The sequence below is a fragment of the Eptesicus fuscus genome, chromosome 6 (assembly GCF_027574615.1).
Source record: "Eptesicus fuscus isolate TK198812 chromosome 6, DD_ASM_mEF_20220401, whole genome shotgun sequence".
NCBI classification, from domain to species: Eukaryota; Metazoa; Chordata; class Mammalia; order Chiroptera; family Vespertilionidae; genus Eptesicus; species Eptesicus fuscus.
The window spans coordinates 12574010-12595982 of record NC_072478.1 but is presented as its reverse complement, the minus strand read 5'-3'; the positions used below and the strand labels follow the sequence as shown (position 1 = coordinate 12595982).

Here is a 21973-nt window from a genome sequence, read left to right as displayed (position 1 = left end):
CTCTAATATCTTTGGTTCACTGTATTAAATCAGTGATTATCAACTATCAAGACATAAAATGCCTATGTCAAGGTCCTGACACCTTCCATTCCTAATGTTATTGAAGAAGTGCGCTGCCTGTGCAAATTATATAGATACAAAAAAAAAAAAAGGTTGAGAATTACTTATGTAAATTATCTAATGGGGAAGGCATATCTCAATTTTTCTATAACTCACAGACTTAGAAATTGCATATCTTTAAAAACTGGACATATTCCTAGCCAGTATTCCTCAGTGGTTAGAGTGTTGGCCCATGAACTGAAGGGTCTCTCTTGAGTTTGATTCCTGGTCAAGGACATGTACCTGGGTTACAGGTTTGATTCCTGGCCTCAGTTGGGGTGTGTGCAGGAGGCAACCAATCAATGTGTCTCTCAGTGTTTCTCCCCCACCCCCCCCACCCCCCGACTCCCTTCTCTTAAAAAAACACACACAAAATAATGGAAAAAATATCCTCGGGTGAAGATTTATAAAAACAAAAACAAAAACTGGACATAATGAAATCCAGCTCTTCTAAGTTTTATGGTCATCCTTATTAAATAATCTAGATAATTAGAAATACATTGGGGCAGCAATTTTTAAAATGACAAACATATACTAATGTATTATTTCAAGTACAGATTTTTATGAGTTATCTGAAATTGCCTTGTCATTAATGAGCGAGACCAATGGCTACCCAATAGGAAAAATAAAATCCAATTAATAAAGAGCTAATATGCAAATGGTTGTCACGCCCTCATGCCCTCACACCAGAACTGCTCAGCCACTCAACACTGGGGAGAGAGGAATGGGGACCAGCCAGGCACAAATGAGCTCACGATAGAGGAATGGGGACCAGTCAGGCTGTGGCCCGGGAGAGGGACAAGCCGCCCATCCTGTGGTCCCGGGTGCCAGCAGCTGCGCCTGCACCTGTGGCCCAGGAGAGGGACAAGCCGCCCACCCCGTGGTCCCGGGCACCAGTGGCTGCGCCTATGCCTGCAGCCTGGGAGAGGGACAAGCTGCCCGCCCCGCGGTACTGGGTGCCTGCGGCTGCGGCCCAGGAAAAGCCACCCGCCCACAGTCCCCTGCAGCTGTGGCTGGCCCAGTGAAGCTGGCCTGGGTCCTGGGTGCCTGTGGCCAGCCAGAGGGAGGGAAGTCCGTGTCTCGGGTGCCTGCGACCAGCCAGAGGAGGGAATCCTGGGTCCCAGGTGCGGGGCGAGGCAGAGGCGATCAGGCCAGCTGGGGAGCAGTTAGGGGTGATCAGGCAGACAGGCAGAGGGGTTAGGGGCAATCAGGCAGAGGGGCAGAGGTCCCAGATTTCGAGAGGCAGTCGGACATCCCCTGAGGGGTCCAGGATTGGAGAGGGTGCAGGCCAGGCTGAGGGACACCCCCTCCGTGCATGAATTTCATGTACCAGACCTCTAGTCCTTCCATAATTAATGTCAATTAGCAAACATTTGAGTAGACACCATGAATAAGGTAAATGCTGCAGAAGACAAAAGAAAGACATGGTGTTTGTTTATTTTATTAAGGTGTTAGTTGCCTTATGCAAGGATAGAAAAAAATAAAGGAAGTGAAAAAAGTAAAACAAGGAGAACAATTGGGTCCTGCTATGAGAGAAAAAAAAAAAAAAGTGAAACATCACAGAGAATGAAAGGACAGAAACTGTGTATCAGTCAGATATTTGTCACTTACATACCTGGTTTTATTTTCATAACCACTGGCTTTCGGTTTTTATCCCTCATTTGTCTGATATCCAACAGGTCATGAGGATTGCCATTATGCCTGGGCCAGCAATAGACAAATATTCGAGACCCACTGCTACCACAGTCCACCACGATACCATAGTTCACATTGGGGTTATTGGTGTCTGTAGCTTCAATGTCAGTGACTCGTGCCAAGTACCTAGTTTAGAACAACAAACAGAGACAGAGAATTTCATTCTAAACCTAAAGGAGTAAGTGCAATAAACAAACACCAAGTCGGTGATTCCTAAGTGCAATGACACCAATATAACATTTTTACAACTGCCAAATGATCAGTCAAAGGAAAACAAGTGACAGTGATAAAGATAATCTAAATCAGATACACTCATTATTCCTTTAAAGAAGTTCAAACAAGTTCTGAAAAGCAAAATTACTATCAATATTAACTATCAATATTAACTGAAAAATCAGCTTAAAAGACATCATAGGAGGAGCTTATGTTAAATCCTCTTATGAGGAGGATTTGGTGGTTAATGATTAAACAGTTTCAGACAGTTTAATTTTTCATGCCATGCTGTATTCATGCAGCATCTGTTTCCTACAGCGACAGGCTCCTTAAATGCCACCTAATCCCAAAGTCTTGAAACCATGAAATGAAGGTGTGGCATCCCATCTAGAAAATAAATGGTTTGTTTTCTCTTACCTTTGAAACTTTTTGTCTCTGGATAGTCGCCCATATTTATTTCGGATTATGACAACAGAAAAGTATAAAAGTGAAACAGCAGCAGCCAGAATACTAATAACAACAATTTGGCGTAAATTGGTATTCAAAATTCGAGGACATCCCACTGGAGAGATGCTAAAATGCCAGGAAGCAGGAAAAAGACAGGAGATGCCAAGTCTGAAATTCCAAAAAAACAGATTTTAAAGCACTCTGCTCCAAAGAGGACCCGCTTCACCTAAACTGATCCAAAACAAGACATTCAGTTTGAGCTGCCCCTACTTCCCTGCCGACAGGCATCTGTATACCAGCACTTTCCATATTACTACTTTGCTATATAACTCATTAGTCATGTGCTGCATAAAGATGTTCGAGTCAATGAAGGACTGCATATATGACAGGGGTCCCATAAGATGATAATGAAGCTGAAAGAGTCCCATCACCTAATGACATCATAGTGCAATAACACATTACTCACGTTGTGGTGATGCTGGTGTAAACAAACCTACTGTGCTGCCAATCGTATAAAAGTGAAGCACATACATTTGTGCACAGTACATAATACTTGATAATGATAAGAAATGACTGTTACTGGTTTATGTATTTACATACTATATGTTTTATCATTACTTCAGAGAGTACTTCTACTTATAAAAAAAAGGTTGCTGTAAAACAGTCTCATGTTATGCAGACAGCAGCCTATGTCATATATCTCCTGCTTACTGCATCTCTTGAATGCATCATCTTATCTTGTGCTTGATTTAATCTTGTGTTGTTTTGTACAGTGACATACAAGCTTGTAGTCCAGGAGCAACAGGATAGGTATATAGTAGGCCATACCATACAGGCTTGTGTAAGTGCACTCTGTGATTGCACTATGATGAAACTGCCTAACGATGCATTTCTCAGATAGTATCCTTGTCACTAAGCAGCACATGACTGTATTATAAAATTATATGAATGAGAACTAATATTAATGGTTAGGACACTTCTGTGTTTTCCCCCCTTTCTTGAGAGAATTATACAGATTATTATCTGTACCCTGCTTTGTTCCAAAAAATTAGGGACAGCTTACAAGAATAAGTTCAATAACAAATAAATCTAAAACACAATCAGGTTTAAGGATGATGAAACCAAAAGACAATTTAGTACATAGGAATGCATGTAGGTCTTAAATGTTGGCTGAGCATCCTCGTGGCCAATAATGTTGCCCATTAGATTAGAAACATATAAATGTCTTAAAAGGAGTAAGATTTTTCTAACACTGAATTCCAAGGCAAATCTCTCCCTAGAGATTAAGTGGGAAAACAGTATCTTTAACAACATCCCGCCCTAGCCGGTTTGGCTCAGTGGATAGAGCGTCAGCCTGTGGACTGAAGGGTCCCAGGTTCGATTCCGGCCAAGGGCACATGCCGGGGCTGTGGGCTTGATCCCCAGTAGGGGGCATGCAGGAGACAGCCTATCAATTATTCTCTCTCATCATTGATGTTTCTATCTCTCTCTCCCTCTCCCTTCCTCTCTGAAATCAATAAAATTATATTTAAAAAAAAAAACAACAACATCCCCATAACAGAGTCAATAAAGGAGCTATGCATGTCCTGTGATTTGGAAATATTCCTGAAACATTTTTGCAAATAAACACTTCTCAGTTTATGTCAGGAATGAGAGGCTTCATTAGGCTTAAAAAAAAAAAAACTTGCTAATTTTAGGATAAATTTTACTGTTTTCCAGTTAATTTCTACACTCTCCCCTTTAAAGAGGGCTTCATGGACTCACAGAAGAGTGAGGTATCCTACTAACCCAATGGAAATTTCCATTTGTAGTTTCTAGTCTGCATGTGGGTTCTTGGGCCAGTACATGGAGTTTATCATCCTCTCCGAGGCTTATGGACAGTTATCCTGTGCTTAATACAACCCCTTGCAGATTCCAGCACAACATGCCCTTTACGATAAACTACATTAACTCCTGCAGAGTCCCCTGGCATTATCACTTTCTTTCTGTGACAGGAGCCCATGGGCCCTGAAAGAACAACGGTATAAAACAGAAGCGTAGCACAACTTTGAACACTTCTCACTTAGGATTTATATCCTCCTCCCCCTCAAAATCTGTTTCTGTGGCACCAAAATCTCGGGCTTCCACTGCAGTGATTAGGCACCATCACTCACCTCCCCATGCTGACAGGTCAGAGGTCAGGCAATGTTCTGGGAGTCAGTCTTCAACCACTATTACAGCAACAACGTGTCCTCCCAGAATCAGAACCCTCCTGTTTCAGGAAGTAAGAAAAATCACAAAGAAAGCACAATCCAAGAAACATCTATGTTCTTTATCAACTGTATGCTTAAATCCCACCACACATAATCTGGTACATGATCTGTGCACTGAAGCTGTTAAGAAGGGTTTATTCTGAGCATGTAGCTTCTGCATTAGCACTAATCTAGCCCCTGTCTATCTTTCTAGTCTTATCCCCTGACAGACAGACAGATATGTACCCTATGCTCCAGCCATCTTAAACACAAGCTGCAAGTCACTGAAATGTCCTGCATTCCTCTGCATTTGTAGAATGACTTTTTGGGGCCCACTTGTTGGATTTCCTATGTAATCTTAGTAACACAAGTCAAGCATGATTCCTCTGTGAGGACTCCCCCAATCCTCATATCCCCAGAGGATTTGCTCATCACAGTAGTGGGCTGCAGTATTATACTTGTGGCTGGCTGACTTTCTCATCACAGGGCAAGCCCCTCGGCAGGGACAGCCACTTATTCTGTTTCTCCAGTGACCAGTACCCATCACACAAGTGACAAACAACCATTGTTTAGTCACGGATGGCTGGGAATGGGAGATGCAAAGATAAATCAGACATGGATCCAGTCATTAAATTTCTAATGCAGGAGAGAGGAAAACACACACACACACACACACACACACACACACACACACACACACAGTGTTAGTAAGGCCTACCTGACAAAGTTAAAAATCACTTCAATTAGTTCAGGTTTTAATATGGTGCCCACATTGTACCATAGACCCAAAACTTAGGACAAACAATATTTGTGACTTAAAATTTTATACAAAAAGGAAAAATACGTCAATTACCTAGGTGTTTAAATGAATTTTAATGTTTTTGTAAAGTAGCTACCTTTTAGCATTTGACTATAGTGAAATTACTACAATATACCTTTATTAGAATTCCAGTGACTCAAAGATCTCAATATTTTAAACATCCATTAAAATGTAAGATTACATAATCTTGGAATGGGTAAGGCTTTTCTACAATATCAGTGTCTCAAACCTAAATGAAAGAAAATACATCTACACATGAGTTTAAGACTTCTGTATGTTTAAAAATAAAAATCCCTTCCCAAATACATAAGTCTGGGGAAAATTACTTACACCATACATGACAAAAGGTAAATATCCCTTACATATAAAAAGTTCATAACATAAATACATAAGAGAAATACGGGGACAAGTGAGCAAGGATAATTGGAAATTAATGAACTAAGAAATACAAATGGTTGATAAAAATAACTTCATTAGTATTTAGATAAATATAAATAGAAAACAAAACTTTACCACTATCAGATTGGCAGAAATTAAAGTCTAAGGATTCTTTACTAACAAAGCGGAGGGAGAAAGGTTATGGATGCTGCTGGGGAGAACTAAATAGGCACTAACCTTCTGAGGGCATGCTGGTTAACAGATGTGGCCATTTTTAATATGCTCACCCTCTGCACAACCTCTCACCCATCCAGAAATTCATACTTAGAAAACAACAGGGTAAAACTATGCACCCATCATAGTATCGTGCATAATAGCAAAACATTGTTTCTAAACTAATGTGTATTACAGGGGGTGGGTTAAGTTAAACATGGTCCATTTATGAAACAGAATGCAATGTGGCTATTAAAGGTGATCGTGCAGATCCATATTTATTGACATGGAAAAGATGTCCATGATATATTCAGTGAATAAAAACAACACACCATGCATAAGAGAGGGCAAAATGGAAGGAGAGAAACCAAAATGTTAACAGTGGTTAGTTATTTCTGAGTAGTGAGAAATGGATCATCGTTATTTTTTTCCATAGGCTTGCTTATATTTTTAAAAGGGCACATATTAATTTTATCATTAGAAGAAACAACAGAACTATTTAAACAAGCTACCTTTGACTGATATCTTCCGTTTCCAGCATCAAATCCTCTTCTGGGTAGATCAAGAAAGCCTAGCTTAAAAATTCTTCATGACACAGGAACTCTGATCTAAACATTTTTTTGTGTGTGATAGTTGAACTAAAGAAAGAAAGAAAGAAAAAAGAACGCTTTAGTTAACAGCCTAAAGTCAAGGTCCTTGGGGGAAGGAAGGCCTTGAATGATTCAATGATGAGTACTCTAAAGGGTACTGAGGAATAACAAACCTGACTCCAGTTTCAAGGAGTTTGCAGACTGGTTACAGAGATAATACTAATACCCAGGAAATAATCAAGAGTACAACAAAAGACAAAGTTAAATTATTCAGACTAACAGAGTTCAGAGAAGAGCACAAGGAAGGCAGGTAAACAGGAACCTCTTCCTCAGTTAGAGGCCAACTTTGGATGGGGGAGGATAGAGAATACATTTCAAAGGAGAAGGTGCACTGTTAGGATGACCATAGCAAATTTAGTAAATGTTACTTAATCTAGTGTTTGTCTTAGGACTTATTTTTGAGATGTGAGGATTTTAAAAAAAAGGATAAATAGGTATTTTTCTATGTTACAAAACTTGTGCTTAAAGACAGAGAGAAAACAGGACAGCTTATAAGTTGCTGAAGTAATTACTTTTATTTAGGACAAAAGTATGGCTGAATATTACCCAGCAATCAACAATATGGTAAGTTGATCTTAACATGTAAACTTCTATTGTTTTTTGCAGCTAAGAATCTTGGCACCAAAGTTTAGGGAGGCAAAATTTTACTAATCCTATGTAATAAAAACCTAATATGCTAAGTGTCCGGTCGACTGTTGGGCCATTCAACCAATCAAAACATAATATGCTAATGATATGCTAAGGGTGCTCAACCGTTTGCTATGACGTGCACTGACCACCAGGGGGCAGATGCTCTGACTGGTAGGTTAACTTGCTGCTGGGGTCTGGCTGATTGGGACTGAGTGAGATGGGCCTGACAAGCCCTGGAGCCCTCCCGTGATCACTCCCCGGCTGGCCAACCTACCATGTCCCTCCCCGGCCCCGATTGATCGTGCACTGGTGGGGTCCCTTGGCCTGGCCAGCTCCCTCTCACAATCTGGGACCCCTCGAGGGATGTCAGAGAGCCTGTTTTGGCCCGATCCCGCAGGCCAGGCGGAGGGACCCCACTGGTACATGAATTTGTGCACCAGGCCTCTAGTATTACATAAAAATGCCACATTTTCAAAAGGCCTAAATTATGTTAGACCTATCATCAGAGAAACCCATCTCTCTCACTGAAAAAAAAAAAAAAACACAACAAAAAAACCACAACAAAAACAACAGTGAAAACCATATATATTAATTGCAAAGTGAAATGGTTCCTGTGGTGAAAGATGCAATAAAACAGATATTAGCAAACTCTCAAATCACATGCAAACAAAATCATAGACAAATGAGATTCTGGAAAAAGCTAGACATCTGAGTAAGAAAAGGCAAATGACAGGAAGGGGGCCTAAAAAGGAATGATGTGACTATTAGAGGTTACAAGAAAGAATTTTTGTGAGAGTGAAAGGAAGGTGAAGTGAAGGATACTCAGCGCACTCAGTTGTGGGGAAAAGACATCAAAACAACTTGATCCATTGTTTGTTTTAAGAGGAATACATGGAGTTGCATTAGCATCTACATTTTCTTTAGCATTGATTTTTAAATTTAAAATGTTGTCCCCATTTTAAGAGATCTTTTTCTGGTCACACTTTTTCTGAATCACCTCTGTCGTTTCCCACATCTGCAAGTCCGACTTTCCTCAAGTTTCAGTTCCACATCCTGAGCTCACCGATGGCTGTTATCATAAACCCATTTAGTCTCAGCCTCTGGTCACAATCTTTTGACACAAATTAATACCACCTTCCAAGTCCTCCAAGTCTAAGAGAGGCATCACCATTGACCAGGGGTATCACCTGGTTCTTAGCTTTGATTCCCACTTCTCTGTGTGCTATCAACTCTGCCTCAAAAAATCCACACATCAAAAATGACCACAGAACACACCACAGGTCTCTAGGCAGGTCACTCACCTTCCACCTTCGCTGTGAACACCACCCTTCAGAAATAACTCTCTGTAAAACACCACCTTCAAACCATAACCAGCTCTAGAACTTTCTGGAGCCCCCAGGGTCGACAGCAACTTTTCATCAACTGATCCCATCTTATTTCACCAACCTTTTCTGGCCTCCGCCACAGATAACCTCTTTCTGCCCTAGTGAGGTGGGTCTCTTCTCTCCCACGCAAGCTGTTCTCATGCCTGCCCTGGCCCTTTAACATCACTTCCTCCTACGATGTCCTGCTCTCAACATTGTACTTCCTTCAAGGCACAGGTCAATATTTTTCTTCGCAAAGATTTAAACTGTTATACTTTCTATTGTTTTCCCACACTCTGAAACTTGGTTCATTTTTTAAAAAGCATGCTGAATAAATACATAGGAAACACACATATAATATAAATAAATAATGTAACTCCTCAGATGAACTTTGTTTTTTTGTTTCTTCTTTCTAGACTGTATACAAGGACTGAGATCATGCATTCCCATTAGGGCTAGAAAAAGGTAAACCATACATTCAGTAAGCAACAAATACAAGTGATAAATTAATGTTAAGGTAAACACAGACATAAACTACTTATGCAAGTTAGTATTTCGTTTTATAACTCTGCTAATGTGTCAAGCAATGAACAAACTTGATACAAAGACAAGATGACATCGAATATAACACAAAGAATATGATTCTTTTAAGTCTCGTCAAGGCTGGAGAATTAGGTGTTATCATTACACAAGGAAGGGCACAGTCAAAACGGCAAAGTGAGCCGAAACCGGTTTGGCTCAGTGAATAGAGCGTCGGCCTGCGGACACAGGGGTCCCAGGTTCGATTCCGGTCAAGGGCATGTACCTTGGTTGCGGGCACATCCCCAGTAGGGGGTGTGCAGGAGGCAGCTGATGATATTTCTAACTCTCTATCCCTCTCTCTTCCTCTCTGTGAAAAATCAATAAAATATATATTAATAAAAACACACACACACACACACACACACACACACACACACACAAACGGCAAAGTGAAATTAAACTAGGGATTAGAGTCACCAATTTGGAATTCTTTAATAACCCCTAGTTTATCTTTTAGCACGGAAGCTGCTGAACTGTAAAGCATCTCTTTTCTTTCCTGATAGTGACAAATGTTCTTTAAGAATGCTCTGCACCAGTGTTCGTCTAACTGGGTCCAGGGACACCGTATTCTAGAGAATAAGAGAACTAACTGTTCCTTTAAAAGGTGTCCACGCATTACTTCAGTCTGAGAAACATTGCTCTCATCAAGACTTCGTTGCTCAATCCGTTCCATCTTTTTTCAAGGGGAGATCTAAAGCATGAAGTGGAATAAAAGCAAAAACGAGGCTGAACGTGACTGTCAATGTAATGATAAGGCGCCAGGCGAGAACCCCTGGGTCTCCGGTGCAGGATCCCTTCCCCCGGGCCAGGTCCCTGCCCTGGGTGCCCGGATCCGCCCCCACGACGTGGAAGAGGAAAACCCAGCGCGGTCCCCGCAGCCGGCGCGGCAGCTCCACGGCCAGGCTTCTCCTCCCAGGCGCCGGGGGAGAGCACCTGCCGCCCGGGGTCACGGGCACTGACGGCCCGGGCGCCCGGATGTGGCCGGGCGGCGGGGGCGGCTTGGACCCAGGGAAGACCGACCGCAGGAGCCGGGAGGCTCGCGGGCAGAGGGGTCGCCCGGGGTCCAGGGCCCTCGTCGCCCCGCCGAACCGCGCGGTCCAACTGTCTCCGCCCGGGCCGGCCGCCCTCCCAACGTCCGCGCCGCAAAGGCCGCTCACCCGTTCTGCAGCGCCCGACTCGGCGGCCGGGAGTCCCAGGGGCGGGGAGCCGTGAGCGGAGCGCATCACGGCCACCACCGAGAGGCGGCAGCGGGCACGCGCAACCGGCTGCCCGGAGGCTCCGCTCCTTCCCGGGAGCCACACCGCCCGCCGGCCTCGCCCGCGGTGCGTCACGCCGCGCCGGGAGCGCGCGCGCCGAGGGGCGGGGCCTGCGCCGGGCGGACTGGCGTCACGTGCAGAGCTGTCTTGCGTCAGACAGCGTGAGAGAGTGGTGTCCCGGAAGTGGCCGGCTCTGTTACCACCAGTCGTATAGTCTGGTTGTCAGAGAGATACGTGGTGCTTATGACACTGCGGGTTATCTTTCCTTGGTGCTTCTAAGGATGATGGCAAATAACACTTTGAAAACCTAGCAAAAATAGGCATTTCTGCTCAACTCTTGACATTTTTTACAACTTTACCAGTAGCTATCCCTATTTTACAGATGGGGAAACTAAGATGCAAACTCATTCAGTGAATTCCTTAATGTCCACATTATTAGTAAGAGTTAGGATTTCATTCTTGCCAAAAGTTGCCCATATAATCGCTTATTCTGGGGGAGACAGACGGCCCCAATACACCCAAAGGTGAACAGCGCTGGTTCCTGAGCTTGACCCATGACCTGATACTTAGCTCAAGGCCCCTCTCTGTAGCTGGCCAAAACCTGACTTGAAGTCACAAGGCTGGAAGAGATCTTGAGAATCACAGCTTCTATCCTGTTTCCCCTCTTTTGTTACAGGCGAATGAACTGCTTTCCAGAAAAAGAAAGTGACTAGCCAGCCTAGCCACCTACAATATATGTATTTTTAAATGAGAGTCCTAGAAACATCTACTCCATTACTTTTGTCAAGTAAAACAAGCTTGGACAGAACCAGTAGTTATACATTTTAAGCAGAATCCCCCTTTAAGCAGCATCAGATGGGGTCATCTCCTTGTGGTAATGTTTCATCCCTGGATACAGGTACTCTTCATGGAAGAAGGCTAGCAGTGACCAGGAACCTTGTGCTTTAGAACCAAATACTATTTTTTAATGATTGCTCCTCATTACAATCATAAAACCACAGAATGTTCCAGCCAAAGGAACTGCAGGAACTGTCTAGTCCAAACAATCTCCTTTTACTGTTAAGGAACTTGCTCAGGATCCCCTGGAGGCAAAGGGGAAAGCAGAACCAATGGTTCTGACTCTTACTTCAGAGTCCTTCTATGGCAATCTGTTACTATTTTTTTTTAAAAAAGACCTGTTTGGATAACTTACATATCAGAAACCTCTGACATGAACCCAAGGCTAGCTCTGAGAAGCTGAAGTAATTGGCCACTGACATGATCCCTCAAAACTATGTGCCCTTTAAAGTCCTTATCATTTGAGATACTGGTTTAGATTATGACAGTCTCTATTAAGGAGGCCTCCACAAAAAATGCCAGACTAATACTATTGCACCATCCGTATTTCCTGATAATTCATATGTAATAATTATTTGCTAAGAGCTAGGAAAGAAAGTATATAAAAGTATGAAGACATGTAACATGGTAAACTAGTTTCCTAGGTCTTCTGTAACAAACTACCCCAAAATGGGTATCTTTAGATGACAGAAATTTATTCTTTCATAGTACTGGATGCTAGAAGTCTGAAGTCAAGGTGTTGACAGGGCCATGCTTTCTTGGAAGACTCTAGGGGAGGATGTTTAGATTCTGGTAGTTGGTGGCAATCTTTGGCATTCCTCAGTGTGTAGATGCATCACTCCAATCTCTGCCTCTCGTCACATGATGTTCACCTGTGTGTGTCTATGTCCAAATTTCCCTCTTCATACAAGGACACCAGTCATATTGAATTTAGGGCCCACTCTAATCCAGTATGATCTCTTCTTAATGTAATTGCATCTATAAAGACCCTATTTCCAAATAAGGTCACATTTATAGGTTTTGGGTGGACATGAACTTTAGGGGAGGACACTGTTCAACCCAGTGCATGAGTCATCTCAGTCTGGGTCATCAAGGAAGGCTATTTTGAGGAGGTGATATCTGAGGTCACACCTTCAAGATGAATAGAAATTAACTAGAAGAAGGATGTATCTTGGGCCTATATGAAGGAGTATTGCTTCAGGCAGTGGAAACAGCAGAGGCTCAGAAGGAAAGGAATAGAACTGTAAGAGTGATCCACCAATTTATTCTCACTTATTAACAAGAGAAACAAAAAACTAAGCTAATAAGAGATACTACTTAGTACTTTATGCCAGGCACAATTCCAAGAGCATCAGAAAACATTTCAAATAGAATGATAATGAAATACATAACAGTTCATGAAATGATGAAATGCAGCTAAAACAGTACTTACCAAGAAATTTATAGATTTATAGGTATATTTTAGTAAAGAAAAAAGTTTGAAATCAATGATCTAAGTTTCCATCTTAATAAGTTAGGATAAGAAAAGCAAATTAAACCTATAGTGAGTAGAAGAAAGGAAAATAATTTTTAAAAATAAGACAAAATTAACAAGCCACAAGTTAGTTCATGGAAAATATTAATAAAATAGATAAACTCCTAATGAGATTGATCAGGAAAAAAAGAAAGAAAACACAAATAACAAATATCAAGAATAAAAGAGAAACATCATTACAGATCCTACAAAACTGAACAAATAAGAAAACATTATGAACAACTTTAGGCTGATAATTTCAATAATTTAGATATAAAATGGAAAAATTATTTGAAAAACATAATATCCCAAAATTGACATGAGACGAAATAGAAAACCTGAGTAGACCTGTGTTTATAAAGGTCCCCTCCCCCCACCCCTGCCACCAAATTCCAGGCCCAGATGGTTTCACTAGTAAATGTTATCAATTACATAAAAAGGAAATCATCCCTATCTTACATAAATTATTTCAGAAAAATAGAGAAGGGGACACTTTCTAACTCATAATGTAAGGTCAGAATAATCCTGACACCAAGAAATAAAAAAGAAAGAAAATTATATGTCAATATCCTTTAGAAACACAGATGCAAAAATTCTAACAAAATATTGGCAAATGAAATCCAGCAATAGCTACAAAATGTAAGATAGGTTATCCAAGTGGGATTTTTGCAAGGAATACAAGGTTGGATCAACACTGTAAAATCAATCTGTGTCATTTAATACATAAACAGAATAAAGGAAACAATTCATGTAATTCATATGATCTCAATCCAGAAAAAAAATATTTGACAAAATTCAACATTCATTCATGATTTAAACAAAAAAGCTCTAATCCTATATAATAAAAGGTCAGCGACCATAAGCATAATGACCGGAACAACCACTCGACCAGTCGCCATGAGGTGCATAGACCACCTCTGGATCCCTTCCCGCCCCTCTCCCCCGACCCCCCCTCCCCGCCTGCAGGCTCCAATCACAGCATGGTGAACAGGGAACCACAGCAAACCAAGTGAGTGGCGGTGGGGCGGGATTGGCGAGCGGTCTGAACAGCTGACCTCTTGGTCCCTCCCCCCAGCCTCCAGCCTCCAGGGAAGAGAGCCATGCTGCCATCAGAGAACCACAGCGAACTGGGGTGTGTGTGTGTGTGTGTGTGTGTGTGTGTGTGGCAGAGTGGGCCTGGGGACTGGCGAGCAGGCAGAAGATGACCCTGATCACAGGCTAGGCCTAGGGACCCTACCTGTACACAATTTAGTGTGCTGGGCCTCTAGTCAACTATAAAGGGAATGATCTTCCTCAGTGTGAGAGGGTTTCTATAAAAGAACAAGTTCAAAGTACCTTGTTACATGTTTGTTATTTTTAAAGCATTAAATACAAGTTTGAAAAAGAATGTGATATCTGGACTGCAGAAGCCATCTTGCAACCATAAGGCAACAATAATGCAGATAAGATGCCAATACTAAATATGATGAAATAGGAAGATAGTTTCTTATGGCATCATCGAACCACTGAATTAGTACCAACTACTAGATCTTCCTCCTGACTTTTTTTTATAAGAGGCAAATAAAGCTCTTGTTTAAATTACTTTTGGCTGGGTATTCCATTACTTGGTATTAGGTCTTTAAAAATATTTGTTGCCTGGGTGAAAACAAGAAGCGACACAAGAGGTCATATTTCCCAGCTGTCTCTAGTTAATTTAGATTTCATTTACATTTTATAGATGAGACAACTGAGGTCTGAGAGGCAAAGTGACTTGCTCAAGCTCCTAAAACTGGAACAGAGACAGGACGATGGAATGTGAAGAGTACCACACTGGGAGGTAGAAACGTGAATTCTGGTCCCTGCTACACTTCTAACTGACTGTGTAAGCTTAGGAAAGTTAGTGTGCCTCCTTGGTCCTCACCATCCATATGTAATTTTTGAAAGGAAATGGGGAGCCCCCCCAAAAAAACCCAATGTGCTTTTCTGTGGTTGTGTTTTTTATTACGATTAAAGTGTAACATTTGGCCCTGGCTGGTTTGGTTCAGTGGTTAGAGCGTCGGCCTGAGGACTGAAGGGTTGCAGGTTCAATTCCCAGTCAAGAGCACATACCTGGGTTGCAGGTTCCCCAGGCCTGGTAGGGGTGCATTCAGGAGGCAACTAATTGATGTGTCTCTCTCACGTCGATCTCTCTCTCTCCCTCTCTCTCTTTCCCTCCTCCCTCCTTTTCAGTCTCTCTAAAAATCAATGGAAAAAATATCCTTAGGTGAGAATTAAAAAAATAAATTAAAGTGTAACATTTGCTTCTGAAGGAAAAGAAGGGGAGTGGGGAGGTGGCTGGGTTGGCCTTTAAGGTCTTTTTGATGTCTAAAATCATGATTTCTAAGAGACAAGAGAGATTAGGAACAGCTCTTCCCATTCCACCTTCATTCTTCTCCTCTTTTCCTCCTCCCTTCTTCCTCCTTCTTCTTCTCCTTAGAAAATCAAACATAAAATAAAAGAGCCCTTTTTTTTCTTTTCTTTTCTTTTTTAAATTGAACTCCAGGTTCCTTAAAACTGTGCATGTGGGAACCTTGATGAATAGATTAGGGCAGGTAAACAACCATGAGTATTAAAAACCCAAACAGGATTTCTTTTTTAGCCTCACCTGAGGATATGTATATTGATTTTTAGAGAGAGAGGGGGAGAGAGAGAGAGAGAGAGAGAGAGAGAGAGAGAGAGAGAGAAGAAGAAGAAGAAGAAGAAGAAGAAGAAGAAGAAGAAGAAGAAGAAGAAGGAGAAGAAGAAAAAGAAGGAGGAGGAGGAGGAGGAGGAAAGAGGAGGAGGAGGAGGAGGAGGAGGAGGAGGGGAGGAGGAGAAGGAGAGAGGAGAGGAGAGGGGAGGGGAAAAAGAGAGAGAGAAACATTGATGTGAAAGAGAAACATCAATTGGTTGCCTGTCATACACACACCAACCAGGTGTACAGGACAAAGCTCCAACTGAGCCACCTGGCCAAAGCCAAACAGGACTTCTTTTTAATTATCTTTCCAAAACCCTCTAATCTGGCAATTGCTTGAAATTTTGCTGGCTTTGCTCTCTAAATGTGTGTTTTTTAAAAATATATATATATTTACCAGAGGCCTGGTGCATGAAATTTGTGAACTGGGTTGGGGCGGGGTGATCCCTCAGCCTGGCCCGCACCCTCTCACAGTCTGGGACCCCTATGGGGATTGGGCCTAAGCTGGCAGGTGGACATCCCTCTCACAGCCTGGAACCCCTCGCTCCTTACCGCCCACCTGCTCGAGGATCCCGCCACAACCGCTGCACTCTCCAGCCATGAGCCTGGCTTCTGACTGAGTGGTGCTCCCCCTGTGGGGGTGCACTGACCACCAGGGGGCAGCTCCTGTGTTGAGCATCTGCCTCCTGGTGGTCAGTGCGCATCATAGCGACTGGTCATTCTGGTCATTCCACCTTAACGGTCGCTTAGGCTTTTATTATATAGATTGATTTCAGAGAGGGAGAGAGAGATAGAAACATCAAGGATGAAAGAGAATCATTGATTGGCTGTCTCCTGCATGTCCCTTACTGAGGATTGAGCCTGCAACCAGGGCTTGTGCCCTGATTAGGAATTAAACCATGACATCCTGTTTCATAGGTTGATGCTCAACCATTGAACCACACCAGCTGGACTGCTCTCCAAATGTTTTAACCCACCATTCTAGGGAACCTAAGTTGGCTACACTGTCGCTCCTGGCAGTGTGTGAGTGCTGGGGGAGGGAGTAACTTTGAGGCACTAGATGTTATCTAGTTGATTGAAAACTAGAAGGGACATTAGTTGTCACAAAAACGAAGGAATCAAGTAACCCTTGGAAATGATGAGTCCTATTGTCCTCCCCTGATCCTGTTTGACTTCCAATGCATTCATGCACAGACTAGTTTTTGAGCAACTTAGCTAATAATCATATATATTTAAATAGCATTTATCTTCAAAGAGATCATAGTTTTTTACAGACATGATGTCAGTTATGAGCTCAGCACTCCTGAGGCAGGGAATGGGCCAAGATAATTCTTATTTTATGGTCTTTTGTTATGGAGAACAAGCACTTAAGATTCAGAAAGAGCAAGTGACTTGTTCAAAGCAGCATCAGAATTCAGATGGTTTTTTTTCACCTTTTTCCCATCATCTCAGTGTGACCAACTATACCCTAAGGGGCTCATACGGGATATGGATCATTAACCACATGTAGGGAGAGAACAGGACATACCCTTCTGGTTTTGGTAACACTACCTTAAAGTTCCAAAGGAATATGCTCATCTCACACTCAGTCCATTTGGGTCACAAAGCGTGACCCTGGCCTGGTTAAGCAGAGTAATTTCACCCCCTGACCACTGGGATTGGCACATGAATCATGCTGTTCTGATCAGATGTAAGCCACATTTTTCAATAGCAGCTTCATCTGCACTAAAGATATATTTTTAAAATATTTCATTTCTCAAGTCATTCAAACTTGGACAGGAAGTAGTAGGCTATTTATTGGACCCCTTGAATCTCAACACTTCTGTTCCTTCCTTACCCCATCTAGCATAACATTCTCCTTCTCAGCCTCCTTCATTAGTTTCTCATCACCTCTAGGTTAGAGTTGAAATTCCTAGCAAATCAGCTGGAAATCAGTGGGGTGGTTAGATGTCATTGACAGGTTGGCCTCACACCCACCTCCAAGGCCATGACCGAGACCCCTCCAGCTTTCTAATCTCATGTCCTAACACTTCCCCATATATTCCTTGTGCTCTAACATGCATCACTCCTTGCTTGCTCCCAAATTGTTCCTTATTTTTTATGCCTCTGTGTCTTTACACATGTTTCCTATGACTTAAATAATTTCCTCTTTCTTAATTGCCTATATATATATATATAAAAGTCCTACTCATCTTTCAATTTGCCCCTCTGCAGCTGTGTTATCCTCAAGTTGTCCCTAACCTCCCCAGGCAAAAGAGTCTCTCTCCTTTATCACTCACCATCATTGTTGGCTTTAACTCTTGTTGGTCTTTGCTGCTGTCTTACTCCCCTGTGTGTTGCTTGCCTGGAGCAAACATGAGTTCAACAAACACATTTTGTGTGCCCATGACTTGTTCCTCCGAGGCCCTGCAGAACTAAGGAGACTCTAGCTCCCTTGCCTTCCACTTCCTGCCACAATGCTTTTGCCCTGTCTCCAAATTCATTTCTGTTTGAAATCATGCAGTATTTTCTAGAATAGGTGCTCAATGTCTACTGGAACTAAATTGAATATGTAATCTTGTTCAGCCCTACTTGAATCTTTGAATCTGTCAGAATCTTGGGATTTCATATTTTCTTATCCAAGTCATTATTCTTAGCTTTGACTAATACTTAGTTGCAGACATGTCTTTCTCCCATAGGACTGTAATCTCTTTGAAGACAGGGACTGTGTCTTCTACTTCCCACCCTCCACAGTGCTTAGTACAGTGCTGGTCCATAGGAGGTGCTCAAAACATGTTTGCTAAGTGATTATAGAGTGAACAAATGAATGAATAAATATTATTTTCCTTCTTGATCAGAGGAGACATTTATGAAGATAGAGTTTGGCAAGTGAGGTCACTTCTGTACTTACGACCCTTCAAAAGCATGGAAGAAAGGGGCCAGAAAGGGAGAGAAAGCAGTGGATGATCCAGAGATAAGCTCTCTCCCCTCACAGTGTTCTGAAGCTCTTGCCTCACGTGCCTAGTGGGAAATTCCTTAGAGTTTGGAGGTTTTGATGAAGCATTTTCCACTTAGATGATGCAGATTAAATCCTACTTTTACATTTTCTTGCCATTTCAGTTGGAATTGGGGACAAGGAGTCAAATGTGAATTTTCAATCCAACATCCTTCTCCATGATGCCTTCTGTAACCTCCACTTAAAATTGCAAGCTGCTGCTTCGATCCCACACTCTTTGTGCCCATTCCTGCTTTATTTTTTTCTCTGTAGCACATACCACTTTAATTTACTGTTTGTTTCCCTATTTATATAGTAAGGAAGCAGAAAGCATATAGGTTATTTGAACAGGAAAAATTTAATATCAAGAATTGTGAATTTACTATAAAAAGTTACTATTAAAAATTAAATATAAAGAATCCTATATAATAAAACTCTAATATGCAAATTGACCGAACAGCAGAATGACCAGTCACTATGACATGCACTGATCACCAGGGGACAGACGCTCAATGCAGGAGCTGCCTCCTGGTGGTCAGTGCGCTCCCACAGGGGGAGTGCTGCTCAGCCAGAAGCCAGGCTCACGGCAGGCGAGCACAACAGTGGTGGCAGGAGCCTCTCCTGCTTCCCCTGCAGGCAGGCGGTAAGGAGCAAGGGGTCCAGGACTGTGAGAGCCTTAGACTGCAAGAGGGATGTCTGACTGCCAGCTTAGGCCTGATGGGGATAGGGCCTAAGCCAGCAGGCGGATATCCCCTGAGGGGTCCTGGACTGCGAGAGGGCACTGGCCAGGCTGAGAGACACCCCCGTCCCAGTACACGAATTTCATGCACTGGGCCTCTAGTTTACTATAAACTGGGAGGTGGTTCACTAGTAAGAGAGGTAAAACAACAACAAAAAAGAGGTTTCACAAAGGTGTCCAGAAGAAGTGGGTGCAGAAGAGCAGCTGCTACCTCTAGTCTGGGGCAGAGTGGACAGGAAGGAACTGAGGACACGAGAAACATCCCCCAACCCTTCTGTCCCAATCCCAGGCTGAGGTTCAGAGCTCTCCCAGGAGGGTATGGCTCCTTAGAACTAGCTACATAATATGCAGATTCAGTGAAAAATGAAAAGGAAAGGTCCCTTGCTAGAAAATTACGAAGAATTTCAAAAGTGTGAGAGCAGAACATGGAACCAATTGGAAAGCTAAGTGCCAGGCCTCGTGCGATGACACATAGCTCCCTGCAGCTCTGTGGCTGCGTCCGGAATGCACAGCCTGCTGCTGGCAGACATCTGCTGGAGGGAACAGGCCGGCCTTGGTCTGTGGAAGCTCTGCTGTGGCCCAGAAGTGTGGTCTGGGAGTGCAGGAATGGCCGGTGGAGTTCAGAGAGCATGGCTTAAGGACAGGGCCAGAACCTTGAGAGTTTACTGTGTTATCGAAACCACAGCTTTACACACTGTCCCAGTTTGTTGTTGCAAAGATATGTTCTTCATGTTGGAATGATAAAACATTTTATTTACTCATGTGTTATCTGGATTTATAATCTTAAACATATTCACGTAATCCACTGCCCCCCCCCCCCCCCACACACACGCCCTGAGCCTTACAAATGTTTGCAGCAATCCTGGAAGGGAGAAAACAGAACAGAAGAAACAGCCTCCTGTAACAGGCGGCATAAGATTGGATTGAGAAAGCAAAGAGAACAATTCATGTGAACAATTTTACCACAAATTAAAAAAAAAATTGTGGTGAAACACACACGACATAAAAATTACCAACAAATCATTTTTGAGAGAACAGTTCAGTAGTGTTAAGTATTTTCACATTGTTTTGCAACCAATTTCCAGAACTTTTTCATCTTGCAAAACTAAAACTCTGTCCCCATTAAACAACTCCCCATTCCTTCCTCTCCCACCCATTGGCAGCCACCCTCCTACTTTCAGTCTCCATGAATTTGACTACTCTATGCACCTCATATACATGGAATCACACAGCATTTATCTTTTGTGACTGACTTATTTCACTGAGCATCATGTCCTTAAGGCTCATCCATGTTGTAGCAGGTGTCAGCGTTTTCTTCTTTTGGGAGGCTGAGTATCATTCCATTGTCTGGGGGGACCACATACTGTGTACCCATTCATTTGTTGATTTTCGCTATTATCACAACATTTTTGCTATTGTGATTAATGCCACAATGAACATGCGTGTACAAATACCTTTTTTGAGACCCTGCTTTCAGTTCTTTTGGATAAATACCCAGAAGTGGAATTGCTGAATCATAGAGTAATTCCATTTTTAATTTTTTGATAAACCTTCATACTGTTTTCGATAGTGACTGCACCGATTTTCATTCCCACCAATAGTGCACAAGGGTCCCATCCCATGTTCTCTACATCTTCACCAACACTTGTTATTTTCTGTGTGTTTTTTAATAGTAGCCATCTTGATGGCTGTGAGGTGGTACCTCATTTCATATATATATATATGATTTCAGAGAGGAAGGAAGAGGGAGAGAGAGATCGAAAAATCAGTGATGAGCGAGAATCATTGATCGGCTGCCTCCTGCACGCCTCGTACTGGGGATGGAGCCCACAACCCAGGCATGTGCCTGACCAGGAATCGAACTGTGACCTCCTGGTCCATAGGTGGATGCTCAACCACTGAGCCACGCTGGCTGGGCTCATTGTGCTTTTGAAGACTGCTCTTCCTTTGAGGTAGAAGGAAAGGAGAGAAATACGAGGGAAGAAGGAGAGCTATTTTGAAGTGAATAAGAAGGTCAGTGAAGTAGCTCATAGCTGATCTCAGTGGTTGCGCAGGCCTCCAAGTGTCCTTCATACCTGCACCATCGCAGAGGTGTCCTCGGACTATAAGCTGGTGCCCAGGCGCTGTGCCTGCTTAGGATTCATCGCACTTGGCCGAGAGCCCAGCTCAGCTCCCAGAGCTGCAGTCTTCAGGAGGCACTTTGGAAACTGACCAGCCCTGGCTTCCTTTGCTCACACAGGAAAACTGAGCCAGGCCCAGGGTATGTGGCTGGCCCGACGCAGGCAGCAGCATAAAACGATGTATCACGCGGCATCTGCTTTCACAGTTAACCTCTCAGCAGCTGAGGAGACAGGTAGAGACAGGTGTTGCCGTCCCTCAGGGCCATGCCTGGTGCAGTGAAAGTTTCCCAAACATACAGCAGAGACAGGTCAGGCTCAAATGTGGCCTCCCAGAGCTGGCCCCCCTGGGAAGGACCTGTGTGTACAGCTGGATTCCTGCTCCCCTGCTGGGGACCAGGCTGGCCTCCTGACCTGCCAAGCAGTTGTTTGTTGTGTTTCTAAACAGTATATTCAGACCCTGCGTTCTCGGCAAGGAGCCCGCTCCCACCCCTGCTCTGCTTCGGGACTTCGGTCCGGAGGT

At 43.0% G+C, this 21973-nt stretch overlaps 1 protein-coding gene across 2 annotated transcripts in view; it reads right to left on the bottom strand.

Moving 5' to 3' along the window:
• ENTPD4 (ectonucleoside triphosphate diphosphohydrolase 4) overlaps positions 1-10660 on the bottom strand; it is a 34092-nt gene extending 23432 nt beyond the window's left edge. For both annotated transcript variants that reach the window (XM_054717209.1, XM_054717210.1), the window contains exons 1-5: positions 10480-10660; positions 6609-6734; positions 4608-4705; positions 2425-2622; positions 1715-1920 (exon numbers count right to left, since the gene is read on the bottom strand). In XM_054717209.1, the coding sequence (XP_054573184.1) occupies positions 1715-1920; positions 2425-2622; positions 4608-4615 (412 nt within the window). In that variant the 5' untranslated portion in view covers positions 4616-4705; positions 6609-6734; positions 10480-10660. The remainder of the gene's footprint in view (positions 1-1714; positions 1921-2424; positions 2623-4607; positions 4706-6608; positions 6735-10479) is intronic.
• Positions 10661-21973: the final 11313 nt, after the last annotated feature.